This window comes from Chenopodium album, chromosome 19, assembly GCF_948465745.1.
Source record: "Chenopodium album chromosome 19, dcCheAlbu1.1, whole genome shotgun sequence".
NCBI lineage: Eukaryota > Viridiplantae > Streptophyta > Magnoliopsida > Caryophyllales > Amaranthaceae > Chenopodium > Chenopodium album.
In genome coordinates this window covers 36,027,609-36,042,368 of record NC_137852.1, presented here as the reverse complement: position 1 = coordinate 36,042,368, position 14,760 = coordinate 36,027,609, and the positions used below count along the sequence as shown (strand labels likewise).

At 35.8% G+C, this 14,760-nt stretch overlaps 1 protein-coding gene across 2 annotated transcripts; it reads left to right on the top strand.

Moving 5' to 3' along the window:
• Nucleotides 1–4,137: 4,137 nt before the first annotated feature.
• Nucleotides 4,138–8,249, top strand: LOC145595307 (microtubule-destabilizing protein 60-like). Of its 2 annotated transcripts, none has more exons than XM_081651698.1 (8): nt 4,138–5,112; nt 5,191–5,233; nt 5,332–5,427; nt 7,077–7,196; nt 7,297–7,395; nt 7,495–7,554; nt 7,646–7,740; nt 7,843–8,249. In XM_081651698.1, the coding sequence occupies exons 1-8, from the start codon at nt 4,316–4,318 to the stop codon at nt 7,955–7,957; spliced, it is 1,425 nt and encodes a 474-aa protein (XP_081507824.1). In that variant the 5' UTR covers nt 4,138–4,315; the 3' UTR covers nt 7,958–8,249. The 2 variants fall into 2 exon arrangements, with proteins under 2 accessions (XP_081507824.1, XP_081507825.1); XM_081651699.1 differs by having other exon boundaries at nt 7,646–7,747.
• The last annotated feature ends 6,511 nt before the right edge of the window (nt 8,250–14,760 follow it).

Here is a 14,760-nt window from a genome sequence, read left to right as displayed (position 1 = left end):
AACATGTAACAAGCACCCGAACATAAATTAATTTTTAAACTCATTACCTTTTTGAAAAAAAAAACCATCACATTGCGACATCTCAAGACAAGGATTACAACCTATAATTCCAACTAGCATGCGCGCGAAGCGCGCGTAGAACACCCTAGTATTGTAAAAGTCTTCTAAATTAGGAAATGGAGTAAGTATTAAATAACAGCCGAAAATGAAAAGTGAAGCAAGTATTTAAAAACGAAGGGAGTACTTGCTTCATTTTTTAGAGTTTTAGACGAATTAGTAAAAACAATAACTCTAGTATAAGACGGGCTTACAATAATTTTATTGTAAGACGGTCAATTTAAAGGTAACTTTACAGAACTTTATGGTAATTTTAAAGGAAATTCTCTTTGGTAACACCCAATTTTCTCTTTTTCTCTTTGGTAAATTGGAAAAAAAAAATAACAAAAAAAAAACAATTATCATAGTAACATTGTGTTATTGATTACCAAATATAATATCTAATTTAATAAAAATCCTTGACCATAGTTAGTTTTCTAATTTTTTTTAATAATTAAATTATTACAAAAATAATAAATAAAAAATACCAAAACCCCTTCCCCAACTCCACCCAGCCACCAGCCCCCCAACCCCTGCGGCAACCTCCCCACCCATTTTCGGTCGTACCCAGCTCACCCACTCCCGGCCGATGGTACTCTCCCACCCCCCGTCAGTGACCCTTGCCCCCTCATCTTTCCCCCTTCCCCCCCCCCCCCCCACCCCGCAACAAATATCCTCTCCTCCCATTTTCCCCCCGACCCACCACTCCCACCTTGAACCACCCCAAAAAAGGCCCCCTCCCCTATTTCCGGTCTCCCAAACCCTAAAACCCACCCAAAACCACCTAGAAAACCAACCACCCAATACGGTATCTAGGTTGTTTAACGGTTTCTAAGTGGTTTTGGGTGGGGCTTAGGGTTTGGGGGCGGAAAATAGGGGACGGTGGCCGATTCAGGGTGGGGTTGGTTTTTCGAGGTGGTTTAGGGTGGGATCGGGGTGGTGGCGGTCGGATTGGGGCGTGCGATGGGGGAAAGAGAAGATGTAATACCCCGTATTTTTAATGTATTTTATATATCTACGTGATTCTATGGATTAATTAAGCATAAAAGTGATATTTTACTGAAGTTTTGAAGGGTTTTTGCCTAAAGTATTATTTTTGTTTTTTTATAAAAAGGGTATAATTACCCATAAATTAAAGAAGAGTTTAATTAAGGGTTTTAAGATAATTTTCAGATTATTATAAGTTGTTTTAAGTGAGTTTAAATTGCTAGAACTTGTCCCTTTATGTAGGAGACTTGGTTCGGAATTAATATAGTATTATTGTCCCTTTATGTAGGAGACTTGGTTCGGGAATTGTTGTAGGGTATTCGGCTACTTAAAGGGCTTATTTGAGGTACGTACGCATACTCGGAAATTTTTTAAGCGTGTAGAAACATGCTAGGTTTTATTTAATTTCTTCCAAGTTAGTGTCATGCTAGGAATTGGTTGGAATGGTTGAATTGAAATGAGATTGGTGACTTAAATTGGATTGATTAAATTGAGAATGGTTTTGGTGAAATATTTATGAAGTATGGTTGGTTGAAATAAATTATTTATCGGAATTGGTGATATTGGAATATTGTCATTGAACCATATTTTTATTGGCATGTTTGAAGGTTTATTTAATTTGGTTTGGAATATTAAAAAGGAATTTTATTATAGTTCATTTAATTTTTATTGACGCGAAAAAGCATGAGAAAGGAGCTATTTAAGTGTCTTTGTATACTAGGAATAAATTATATTTTTGGTATCGTCGTGCACTTAAGGTGTTTCTAACATCGAGGGATAGGAATTGTGGTGCATTATGCCTTTAAGGTCGGTGTCTTTGACACCGAGGTACTTTAAAAAGGGTTCAACATTAAATATTATGTGGTCGCTAATTATTCAAGAATTAAATTGATATGTTTGATTATTTGATTAATCATTTTGATTGATTGTATAATGGTTTGAGAGTCATCACCAAGTCTAATAATATGTAAATAATGTAAAGTGAAAGAGATTACACACCAAAACTCTTGGAACGTATATACCTTGAGTATGAACATATGGGGGAGCTATAGGGTTTTATATTTAACCATAACTTCTAATGGGGGGAGGGGTATAGGACGTTGTACTTTCCATTTTATTAACTTGGATTTTCTCAAATAAAATACTTGTTGGCGATTCTCAAAAATCAAGGTTGCACCTTTCAAGTGTGAGCCATGCAAGTTTAAGAACCGAAGTATGACTATTCTGAAGGCATTTTAATTATAACCCTCGGATGGCTAGCTATTTAAATAGGGTACGATTGTTCCAAATACAAGCCATGACATACGATGCCACATGCACACCCTACAAAAACATACGAACAATGTTTTCTTCAAAGCTCCACACACCTTGTAGGTAGAGTCGAGGAGTTGAGATTGCAATTTTTCCGGTCGATCTTATAGTTTGGCGACTCTACTAGGGAGACTCTGCAAACCCAAGTGGTAGTCGCACAACGGCTTTGCATGGCGCATTCTTCACCTAAGTTTATTTCATTCTAAATGTCTTAGTTTTTTATTCAGAGTAAACTTGAAGAGTGTAGCTTAGCTTTCAACTTTTCATAAAATGGCAGAAAGATTCGATTTTGCATCACATTTCGAAATTCTCAATTTTTCTAAGGTATTATGTTTCATGTTATTGATATTATTCTAAGGACTTCTAGCCTCACATGGACATTCGACTACACATGGTTTTTGGTAGAAACAATTATGGTGGCCTATGACTAAAACTAAATGTTTAAAATGAGATTCATTAAAAAAAATGTATTATTATTTACGATAGTCTTGTGACTAACACGCTATGAGTCAACGCCCAAAAACATAATCAATCGTTTGAATCCAACCAAAGGTGATGTCACATATATATTTTACTACTTTTTTAAAATGTGTTTTTTCACAAAAATGTGTAATTTAAAAAAGGTTCTTGACAAAATTTCAACATAATAAGATAGTAAACAAAAATTTTGAGTCTGCAAAATAAATGCAACAAAACGTAATTTTTATTAATATAACAATGTTGAGTACAATCTTTAATATAATCCGCTAATTCAATCTCCACACTATTGGAAGTCTTTTGATGCCTCGCTTTGATGTTGTCGAAACTCTGGCTCGAATTCCTTGATAAAGGGCCAATGAGGCTTGATCTCGATCAAGATTTGTCTTCTAAAATGGAACGACACGCCTGATCCGGTGCTTTTTGTTCTTATTCTAGGCTGCAGATGGGTTTTTAGAGAAGCTTTTAAGTTTCCTGGAAACTTTGTAGAGAGGGTTTTAGGTCTAGAGAGGTTTTTCTATAGAGAGATTTTTCTCTATATTTTCATGACTATGAAATGAGAGATGAGAGCTCTATCTATAGATCTCTTCCAAGCTAGGGTTTCAAAATGGCCACTAAATGGGCCTCATAACCATTTTCACCTCATTTTATGAATGACCCATTTAAATTAAATTAAATCCAATTTGTTGAACTTTATCATTAATTATATGAGTCTAATTAAAATAAACAACATAGGCTAAAGTAACCCTGATTAATTATTTAGTCAATATATACCAGTCAACTGTTTGACTTTGACCTGAGTAATATGCAACGACACTTAATAAAATTTTCGTGCCTACAAAGATAATCAAAACACTTAATACAATCAACTAGTTAAATTGGTTGTCAAAAAAATAAAAATAAAACTAATTAAATTGGTTAAACTAGTTGTCAAATTTTTAATTACAACACCTAATTGTCAAAATTACAAAAATATCCACTAATTGTGAAATTTTTTATTACAAAGCCTAGCTAATTAATATTCTTTCAAAAAAAAACCTAGTGAATTTATATTAAAGTTTTTCATTTAATTTGAAAAACAAATTGTGAAATTTAATAATGTTTATTTATTTTTTCAATTTTGTTGATTAGTTTCCTTATAAATTGGGTGTGATTAACAATCTTGATATACTAATATACTATATTCCACATTTAACGGCTAGCAAAAACTAATCAACAAAACTTCAAATTTTTTAACAAATCATATGTGCCATTGTGCCCCCCATCTTAATCGCTCCCTCCTACAACAGGCTCCAAAAAACTAGCCGTTACGGACCTCCGTCTCCAACGTTCATCTTATTTTCCATCTTCTTCACTTTTCTCACAATCAACGCTTCCAAATTCTCCATTTTTCTCTCTCTCTCTCTCCTACTTTCTCGAGAAATTTCAGTTGAAGGAAGCAAAAATGGCGACTCCAACAAAAGACCCACAAAGTGTTCGATCAAATGCCGCAAAGAATCAAGAGAATTCTAACCCTAATTTGAAATCATCTCCTTCGATTAAATCTGCGAAATCCCAGAAATCTGCGAGTAAAAACCCGATTTCTTCTTTTGTATCACCCAAGAAGAAGATTAGGGAGAGGAAATTTGTGGTTGCGAAGAAGAATAATGTGAAGAAGCAAGAATTGAATCGGAATTGTAAGTGTAAAGATAGGGTTAATGGGAAGTGTTTGTGTGTTGCTTATGAGAATTTGAGGGTTTCTCAGGAAGAATTTTTCAAGAGTAGGGATGAAAATGATGGTGGGGTTGAAGAGTATGAAGAATTTGATAAACCCAGTAGTGAGAAATTAGAATTTGGGGGTTTAGATGATGTGGGTGATTGCGAACCGGAGGCGGCTGATTCTCCGAAAGGGGTGGGTAGTTCGACTACGAAACGAAGGCGGGATATATTGTTGCAGGAGGCAAGGGCTAGTGTTCCGGAGCCGGGTTCAGGGAGGGTTTTGCATCTAGTGAAGGCATTTGAGAAGCTTTTGACATTGCCTAAGAAATCGGAGGATAACAAAGATGATGTGAATGTAGAGGATGAGGAGGAGGATACAAAAAAAGGGATTAAATGGGCGTTGCCGGGTTTGCAGCAGCCTCCTAGAGCACCCGAAACACAGGAATCGTCGTCTGCTTTTTGTCCTGGTGAATTGTTCTTCAATGCTGAAAGCTTGGGGATGGATGCTCATGTTACTTCTTCATTGGATAGTAGCAGGGGAAGGTACATTGTTATTCAATTGTGTGTGTTTGAGTGGTTGTTTTCAGGTTTGGATGTGTCTTAATTCGGTTTTAATTGTAGTGTTTCGAGCAGAAGTTCTATTGGAAGTCGAAGAAGAAGAAGTGTAAGCATAGTGTTTTAGGCTTTGTGTTATGCTTGTATGTTTTAGGATGTATGTTGTTGTATGTTGAGGCTTATATTTTGGAATATTATGTTTTTCAGGGCTCATTTTCTTCTGGGACTGTTGGTGGAAGCAAGTGGAAGAAGAAGCAACAGCATAGAGTCACATCCCAGAGACCATTTAGGCTGAGGACTGAGGTATAATCACTGCATAGTTGCTATGTGTTTTTTTTTTTTGCTATTGAATTACTGATGTGTGTTAGGATGATGAATGATTTTGTCATGAACTTTTATTCATTGATTGAAAAGAACTAGTCATGAACTATATTAGGATGAGGAATTCCTTCCTGCGGGTGGTCATACTCGTGTATTAGTATCGAAAAGATTAGTCTTCTATGTTTACAACCCTGGGTAGGGAACAATTTCATCAGGTTTTTTTATGTTAGAAGAACTGATAAACATTGAAAGTCTGCTTTGCATTTTTGGATTGATATTCTGGGGTGAATTGGTGATCCTTAGTGTCTCTTTGTGGCATTTAGTGTCTCTTTGTGGCATTTATCGATATGGCATTTCGAGGGGGAAAGGACTTGATGTTAGCTTTCAATGATGCAAACAAGTATTTTTTTTTATCAAAGGATGTGTCTCCATTATTAATGGAGTATATATTTGACCCTTTTTAATGCAGAATTTCTAAAAGTGGATTCTTTTTACAACGTGCCTGCTAGTAGGATACAATAAGTCAAAATGTCGTCACGTTCTGCTCTAAGCTGTCATATTTATTCTCCGAGTACCAATTTTTTATTATTTGAAGAGGGACACAAAGCTATTATGAATATTGCCTTCTGATGATGAGTTATAGGGCACGTAATTGAGAAATATGAATGAATGTTACTCTATTATACATGGGGCAAATTCCTAGTTGTGAATTCTAAGCTGGATTTCTAGATTGAACTCTCTTTGTTATAGTTCTGTTAGTGCAAGCCGCCATTAGCCATAGCATTGGAAGATTTGGAACTTAGAATAGATAGATAGTTTTTCTATACAATAATATATGTTCTGCTGGAATTTTATTAGTAAAATTCAGAGAATGATAAAGCTGTAAGGACGAATTTTTAGTTTTTGCTATTTGTATTTTTCCAGACAAATTCTTGTGATTGTTGACATGGTGACTGTGGGCTTTGGTTTCAACTGGAAAGATTAACTTTCCTAGATAGTATCTAATATCTATACTCTGATTAATATCGCTAAAGTTCTTAATTCAGAAGAGATCTAGTGCTTATATTTGATATTACATGCCACTTTTAATGTCTTCTCCGAACATTGTAGAAGTCAATATTCATCCATTTAAAGTGAGTGATTAGCAAGTTCTATCATTACAATATTGTTTTTGTGTCCTTTTTGACTCTTTGTTCCATATGAGAGGTAATATAAATGGTGGCTGTACTATCTAGGTGACAAGTGGTAAACTCTAATTCAGTATAGGCGATAAAGTGTGTGCAAAAGGCCAGATTATAAGAACACACATTTGTTTTTCTGCTTTTGCTTGCCAATCACAGAAGAGATGTATCTAGCTGCAACCTGCAAGTCTCATCCCCCTTTGTATATACATGGGAATATAGGATATGTATGAAATGTATCTGTTATAAGTGTATATTAATGCAGATGATTAAGTAATTTTTCATTTTAATAAGTTACTTGGGTACTGCAAAACTTTTATATTATTATTAGTTCTATGTAGGTTAGTCATGTCTAATACCCTTCCCTTCCCTTTACCAATGCCTTTTCTTTCCGTCTTTACGTGTGTGTGTTGTAAATATTACATCTGCTTCCTCCACCTATAATTTCAGCAAAGAGGAAAACTGAAGGAGGAGGAGTTTGTCAAAAAATTACAAGAAATGATGATTGAAGAGGAGAAACAGCGGATACCTATTGCACAAGGCCTTCCATGGACAACTGATGAACCAGAAGTGAGTCCTATTAAACACTGTTTATAATTGCTCTGTCTAATAGATGATTATACTTGAATAATTCAGCAAATGCTAACTTGACGTGTACGTTCATATGTAGTGTCTGATAAAGCCACCAATTAAAGATATAACAAGGCCAATCGACCTGAAGCTGCACAGTGATGTAAGGGCTGTGGAACGGGCAGAGTTTGACCACCAGGTATGTTTAGTGATTATTGAATTCATTTCTTTTTAGTACTTTTGGTGATCATAGTTTGCATCACATATGTTGCTAATGTGATTGTGATTCAATTACCAGATTTCTGAAAAATTGACGTTGATAGAGCAATACAAACTGGATAGAGAGAGGCAACAGAAGGTACACTACAAAATAACTGATAAACTGAACATAATCAGTATCAATATGATCACTGTAAATTAAGTCAGAAACTTCTCTTTTGCTCTAACAGTTAGAAGAGGAGGAAGAAATAAGAAGATTAAGAAAGGAACTTGTCCCGAAAGCTCAGCCCATGCCTTACTTTGACAGGCCTTTCGTCCCCAGGAGGTACGGGGTAATATTTACCTTGAATACAGATTGAGTTTGTTAGTATCTTTTTACTTTGAAAGATTAGCATCTAATTACAGTTGCTCATCTCGGGATTTTCAGGTCAACAAAGCAACCAACGATTCCAAAAGATCCAAGGTTTCAATATCCCCAGCAAAAGAAAATTAAGTGTTGTGCTTCATGGAATGACTTGAATGATTATATCCATGCAACATGACTGGAAGCAATCTCAAACATTACATTTTCGAAGCAATTCTCAGTGTTGCCTTGCCTATCCTTGAAGATGTCATAATTCTTTTGTTCATAATATTTTTTTTGTTTTCTTACAACATTGATTCAACTTGCACACAAAGTGTTTCTCAATATAGTTTGAAGAACAAACGGTTGCCAATTACTCCATAATTAGTACACAAGCTTAATGTATTTCTGCCGTATGGCGATTTATCAAACCCAAGGGGAAGTTCTAGGGATACAAGCTCAGATTTTGTGCTTGCAGGATCCTCGTCCCCAGATTGCTCTGAGGAGTTACATATCCCCGATCAAGATGGAGGATGTCCACGGACTGGGGTATTGGGATCATTGGAGGGATTGGGAGGAATACTTCCTACACCCAAACCATCAGCAAGGTGATGTTCCTCGTTTATCTCCTGTTAAACCACTTCCTGATTTAAAAATGAAAATGATAGTCTGGAATGTTAGAGGAGTTAACAATGATGAGTTTCTTTCGCATGCATGGGACTTGATTAAGACTCATAAACCTGATATTTTGATTCTTCTTGAAACTAAATGTGATGCTGGTAAAGCCTCTGATCTTAGAAAACAGCTAGGATTTACAAATCATAGAGTTATCCCTGCTCGTGGTTTAAGGGGTGGAATTTGTGTGTTTTGGAAGGGCACTTTAGACTTAGTATTTTATACTGAGGATGAGCACAAGTTTCACTCCCTTTTCAAATTTCATAATCATCAACCTGAAGTTCTGATTACTGGTGTACATGCACCAAGTACATCCTCTGCATAGCATGCAAGCTCATCTTCCACCCCCTGCTACTCCTTGGCTGATGGTTGGGGATATGAATGAGGTTACTTCACAAGGAGAGAAACAAGGGGGAAGGACTTTCAGATCTTCCCAGTGCAGGGATTTTAACAATTTTGTTAATGAAGCTGGTCTTATGGATCTTGGCTCTGCTGGTAATCCCTACACTTGGGAAAATGCAAGAGAAGGGAGGCGTTTAATCAGAGAACGCTTGGATAGAGCTATTGCTAATGCTGCATTTGTGGAGATTTTTCCTCAGGTAAAAGTTACAAATCTTGTTCGTACATATTCTGATCATAATCCAATTTTATTAGTTTATGTGATTCTCCTGCTAAGGGCCCTTTTACTTTTAGATGTAAGGAAGTGTGGATGCAACATGCTTAATTCAAAAAAAATTTTGTTTCCCACTGGAGAAAGGAGGATATTATTTTACCTTTTCTTGAGGGTAGAAGATCTTTTCTTTCTAATATTTCCAATTGGAATTCTAATGTCTTTGGAAGTCTAGATAAACATAAAAAAGTAATTTTAGCAAGATTGAATGGTATTCAAATAGCCCTCTCAAAGAAATACTCTAGATTTCTTGTTAATTTGGAGTATGATCTTATCCATGACTTGAATGCAATTTATAAAAAAGAGAGAATTATTTGGGCTCAAAAAGCTGGTATCAATTGGAGAAAATTTGGGGATTACAATACCAAATATTTTCACATTCTTGCTAAAGTTAAAAAAAGTAGAGGTAAAATTGTTGCCCTCCATGATCTTTCTGGTAATCTAGTTACTGATTAAAGTACTTTAAAGGATTTGGCTAGAAATCATTTTATTTCCCTTTTCTCAAGCTCTATATCCAATCCTGCCTCTTCTTTACCTCACAATAATATTTCAGTCTTATCTTCTAGTGAGAAACAAATGCTAGCTGCAATTCCTTTCATAGATGAAATCAAGTCAAATCTGTTTAGGATGGATCCTATTAAGAGCCCTGGGCCTGATGGGATTCAGCCTCTATTTTATCAACAATACTGGGAGGATTTAGGGCCTTCAATTCTTCATGATTTTGTTGCTAGGATTTTCTTTGATTCTAATATTCCTGATGATGTGAACCACTCATATATTTGTCTCATCCCAAAGAAAGATCACCCTTTGTCTATGTCTGATTTTAGGCCCATTGGTTTGTGTAACACAATCTATAAGCTGGTCACCAAAATCATCTCCTCTAGACTTAGGGACATTCTACACAGAGTCATTAACCCCTTTCAATCAAGTTTCATTAAAGACAGATGCATGGGTGACAACATTATCCTAATAAAAGAAGTAGCTCATCTTTTCCATAAGTCTAGGAAAGGGAAGAATATTATGGCCTTAAAGCTTGATCTTGCAAAAGCTTATGATTGTTTGGAATGGTCTTTTATTGCTGATACCCTTACCTGTTTTGACTTCCCTCCTTCAATCATTAAGCTTATCATGCATTGTGTTTCTACCCCTCACATCTCAGTGCTTTGGAATGGGGAGATATCTTCTGGTTTCTTTCCTTCTAGGGGTATAAGACAAGGGGATCCCCTTTCTTCTTACCTTTTTGTTTTATGTATGGAGAGACTCTCTTTGCTCATTGAAGATAGTGTTAGAAAAGGAGAGTGGAAACCTTTGAAAATGTCTAAGAATCATAGTCTTTCCCATCTGTTTTATGCTGATGATGTTTTCCTATTTGGGGCAGCTAATTCTCAAAATTTGCAAACCATGCTTGGTATCTTGGAAGAATTTGGGATTTGTTCAGGACTTAGAGTAAATGATCTCAAGTCTAGTATTATCTTCCCTTCCAAAATGGATTACAATGTTAGAATTCCTCTTGTGACCCAATCCAATTTCAAAGCCAGCTTCTCTTTTGGGAAATATTTAGGAGTCAACATTAGCCCTAACAAATTGAAAAAAGGGGACTACTGGGATATGGTTTCAAAAACTCTTGACAAAATTAAGGGGTGGCAAGCAAAATTGCTAAACATGGCCGGTAGATGCACCTTAATTAAATCTGTGTTGAGTTCTTACCCTATCCATGCTATGCAGCATAGTCTCTTACCTGTTTCCATTCTTAATGATATGGAAAAACACTGTAAGAGATTCTTGTGGAATAGAACAGATTCCCTAAGATACACTCCTAGAACAAAGTGGGACAATATCACTATTCCTACTTCTATGGGAGGGTTGGGATTGAGATCTTTAAAAGAGTGGAATGTTTCATTCATGGCTAAGTTGGGATGGATTTATCTCACTAAACCTGATAAATTATGGGTCAAAATTTTAAAAGATAAGTATGCCAGAAGAACTAATCTTTAGGATTGTATCCCTAATTCATCCCAATCTTCAATGTGGAGGGACATTTTGAAGGGAAGAGATCTGTTGTTCAAAGGTATTATCATTAGGATTGGCAATGGTGAAGATACATCTTTATGGTTTCATCATTGGGTTGGGGAGATGCCTCTATACAAAGTTATGTCTAGAGATGTACCTCAATCTAAATGCCACTGGAGAGTATATAATATTATTAGGGATGGAAAATGGTGTATAGATAGCATTAGACACCTTTTACCTGCTCATATTTGTACTCTCATTTTAAGCACCCCTATCACTATCAATGAGCCTGCCCTCTCCCCTGATTGTCTTAGATGGAAATACCATGATTCTGGTGCTTTCACTATCAAAACAGCATACTTTGCTCAGAAACAACCTGTTCCATATCCCCTTCCTTTTTCATTTGGCTGGAAATCCTTTTGGAAGATAAAGGTCCCTTTTAAGTACAAGATGTTCATGTGGAATTGCATTCACTCCATTCTTCCATCTGCTTCTCTTTTAGCTACAAAATTTCCTGGTTTTAACCCCATTTGCATTAGATGCTCTTCCTCTGAAGAATCTTTTATCCATCTTTTTAGAGATTGTTGTTCTTCCAGCATACTCTGGAAGATGATTCTCCAGAAACTCAAACCACCTCCAGCCTTCAATTACTCAATTTTTATGAATTCCCCTTGGAATGACTGGCTTTCATACAATTTCAGTCAAACTCCAAAGTGAAAATCAATTTTTATTATGGGCCTGTGGCAAATTTGGAAGATGAGAAATGGAATTATCTTCAATGATGAGAGTTATAATTGCAATTCTGTTTTTAACAGATTCATTATAGATTACCAGATCAATTCATTTGTTTTACAGGAACCAAAGGCTACAAGGGCAAGGGTTCAGATGGTGCTGGTCCCTTTGTTGTTAAAACTCCATGCTGGCGCCCCCCTAGACAAGGTTGGATGAAGCTCAACACTGATGGTGCATGGGTTTCCAAAGATGAAGGTGGAGGTGGAGGAGTCTTCAGAAATGAGAAAGGTGAATGGTTTTTTGGCTACTCCAGCAAATACAATGCCCCTAATGCATTAGGAGCTGAACTGTATGCTCTTAGAGAAGGCCTCAACTTCGCCCAAGCTATTCCCCTTCAGTACTTGGAAGTGGAAACTGATGCTCAAAACATCAGAAACCTACTTAACAGGGAAGGAGATCAAATGCATAATGAACTGGCTGCAGTCATTATTGATGTTGCAAGAATCCTCAAGTATAGCACAATGGTTATAGTTTTTAACACTGTGCCAAGAGAGCTGAATTCTTTAGCTCATTATTTGGCAAGATATGCTATGACTATGAGTCTTGGTCATACCCCTCATTATGCTGTTCCTACTAGTGCTGTTGCTGCGTATGAGGAAGATCTCAAAGGCCTGCAGGATCGACATGCTCCTTAGTCTCTTTGCCTACTACTTTAATCTGACCCAGTTTTTGAACAATTTCTGTAATAATGGTTTCTTAAGACAATGGTTACTTTGGGTTTCAAAGAGTGCATTTTGCTTTACGCACTGCTTTGATTGTTTAGGTTGTAACTATTAGGGCTTTGCCCAAGTAATATATGCTTCCTTTGTGTTAAAAAACTTAATGTATTTCTTGCTATCTACCCTTTTACCTTTACAACTTCTTCACCATTTTTAATTATAAGAAACATGTTTGATAAAATTATCTTAAAAAAAGACATTATGCAACCGCACGCTAAGATGAATTTAACAACATGCATCAAAATTTCTTTTTTCTTTATCTCTTTTATGATATTTGTCCTTCCTTTCCATGCATTAGCAAAATGTGACATCATTAATTTTTTTTTTTAAAAAAATATTGGGCTGATAACGTATTATAAAATAGAGAGAGAATATATGAGAGATTAAGAAAGAAGAGATGCATAGAAATATAGAATATTCCAAATAGTACATAAATATTATGAGCATCCACAAATATTTCATAACAGGTGTAAATTTATATTATCTGTTTATAGATGAGGGGGTCAAATTATCTACACAAAATATGGCACATGTGACCGTTCAACTCGAGTTTTACATTGACATGTGGAAATGAATTTTGAACAACACGCACGTACAATATTAAGCTCTAAAATTATGGTATTTTGTGATGAAGTGATCACACAAAAAGAGTACCTAAATATGTCCATAATTATATTGTGTTAATGTGATTACTTGATTTTTCGATCTTAATTAACATCATAAAATATGGAGACAAAGCAATTAATTTAGATAAACATACACAATATAATAATTAATACAATCATACAATTAATTATATACAATTATACTATACATAAAAAATTAAGTTGAATCTCTACATTGAGAATCGTCAATAGTATACTCGATAAAAATAATACTCCGCAGTTGAATAGAATTAAAGAATTAAAAAGGAAGAAGATTTTATTTTTAAAATGGAATTATTTAACTACGAGTACCCTCATAATTGGCCTTTTATTACCGTATGTATAGGGTTAAACCTCGAATTGACCTTGAAATGTCTCGGGACTAATGTATAACATGTATTACAACTTAGGATTAATGGAATGGATCGCCTAGTGCTTGAATCGATTTCAAACCGCCTTGAATAATACTTGATAGGGAGTTTTTAGGAGGTTTTGTGCTAATGTCGTTGTTTTATTGTTTAATAACGGTAATAAATGGCATTGAGTAATTTTTATGCTCAGCCGCTCAGATGGAAGAAGGGTCATAAATATAGGCGAATACATAAGGAGACCATGGGCCACAAGAAACCATTGCAACATGCTGGCACCAGTGTATGTGAGCTAGTTTCCCAACGATGCCTGGTTTTCTTGTCGAAATGTTTATTTAGTTCCACGTTGATGTTTCACGTGTACCACGATGGGTACAAGCATGGTGCATAGTGTTTTGAGTCGATTTTGGTTCGCCATGGGTAGCTTTGAGCTTTGTGTGAAAGGTTTGCACAAGGATTTGTCCATTGGATTGGGTTTAAAGGTAGGTCAACAATCAAACACAATGTATTAAGAATCAATTTCCAACCCATACCACATAGTTCCAATCTCGATTCCATACCACCCTAGATTTAATCTCGATTCCATACCACTTTGTGAAATAAATGCTCCCTGAAAGGTTTGTTGACATTTCTTTGGTCCATTTTCAGTTTTGATCCAAACCGGGGAAATTGTTTAAATTTTATCGTCGAATATTTTTGGAGAGATAATATGTGTGACATAGGTAGCTTTGAGTTTCAGCCTATACTTGGAGCATAAAGGATTATTTGGGGAGAATTTAGTCCATCATTAAACCAAAGTAATACCATTATGAAATATTTTCCATTTTTTTGGTTTTGGGTGATTGACTGATTTTCCAACCAAACAAATTCTCATTTAGGATTTCTATCGAGAAACTTTTGTTAGCCTTAAGACTCGATGTCATATGCTAGCCAAGTTGCAATTTCAACGGAAAAAAATACTAGTTAAAGAAGCACAGAGACAGGGGTCATTCGACATAAGCTGGAAAACATAGGTGGGATTGTGGGAATACAAAGTACCTCTAACTCAAGCAATCTATTACTTCCCAAATAAAGTCACATCTCCAATCGTACCATACAAGCTTCTTCGCATGGGCAACAAGGCA

What these genes read in the sequence shown, in the direction of transcription:
- LOC145595307 (XM_081651698.1), top strand. Translation starts at nt 4,316, where the DNA reads ATGGCGACTCCAACAAAAGACCCACAAAGTGTTCGATCAAATGCCGCA. An exon ending in TTGGATAGTAGCAGGGGAAG is followed by an intron (nt 5,113 to 5,190) that starts GTACATTGTTAT and finishes TTTTAATTGTAG; the next exon opens with TGTTTCGAGCAGAAGTTCTA. An exon ending in ATAGAGAGAGGCAACAGAAG is followed by an intron (nt 7,555 to 7,645) that starts GTACACTACAAA and finishes TTGCTCTAACAG; the next exon opens with TTAGAAGAGGAGGAAGAAAT.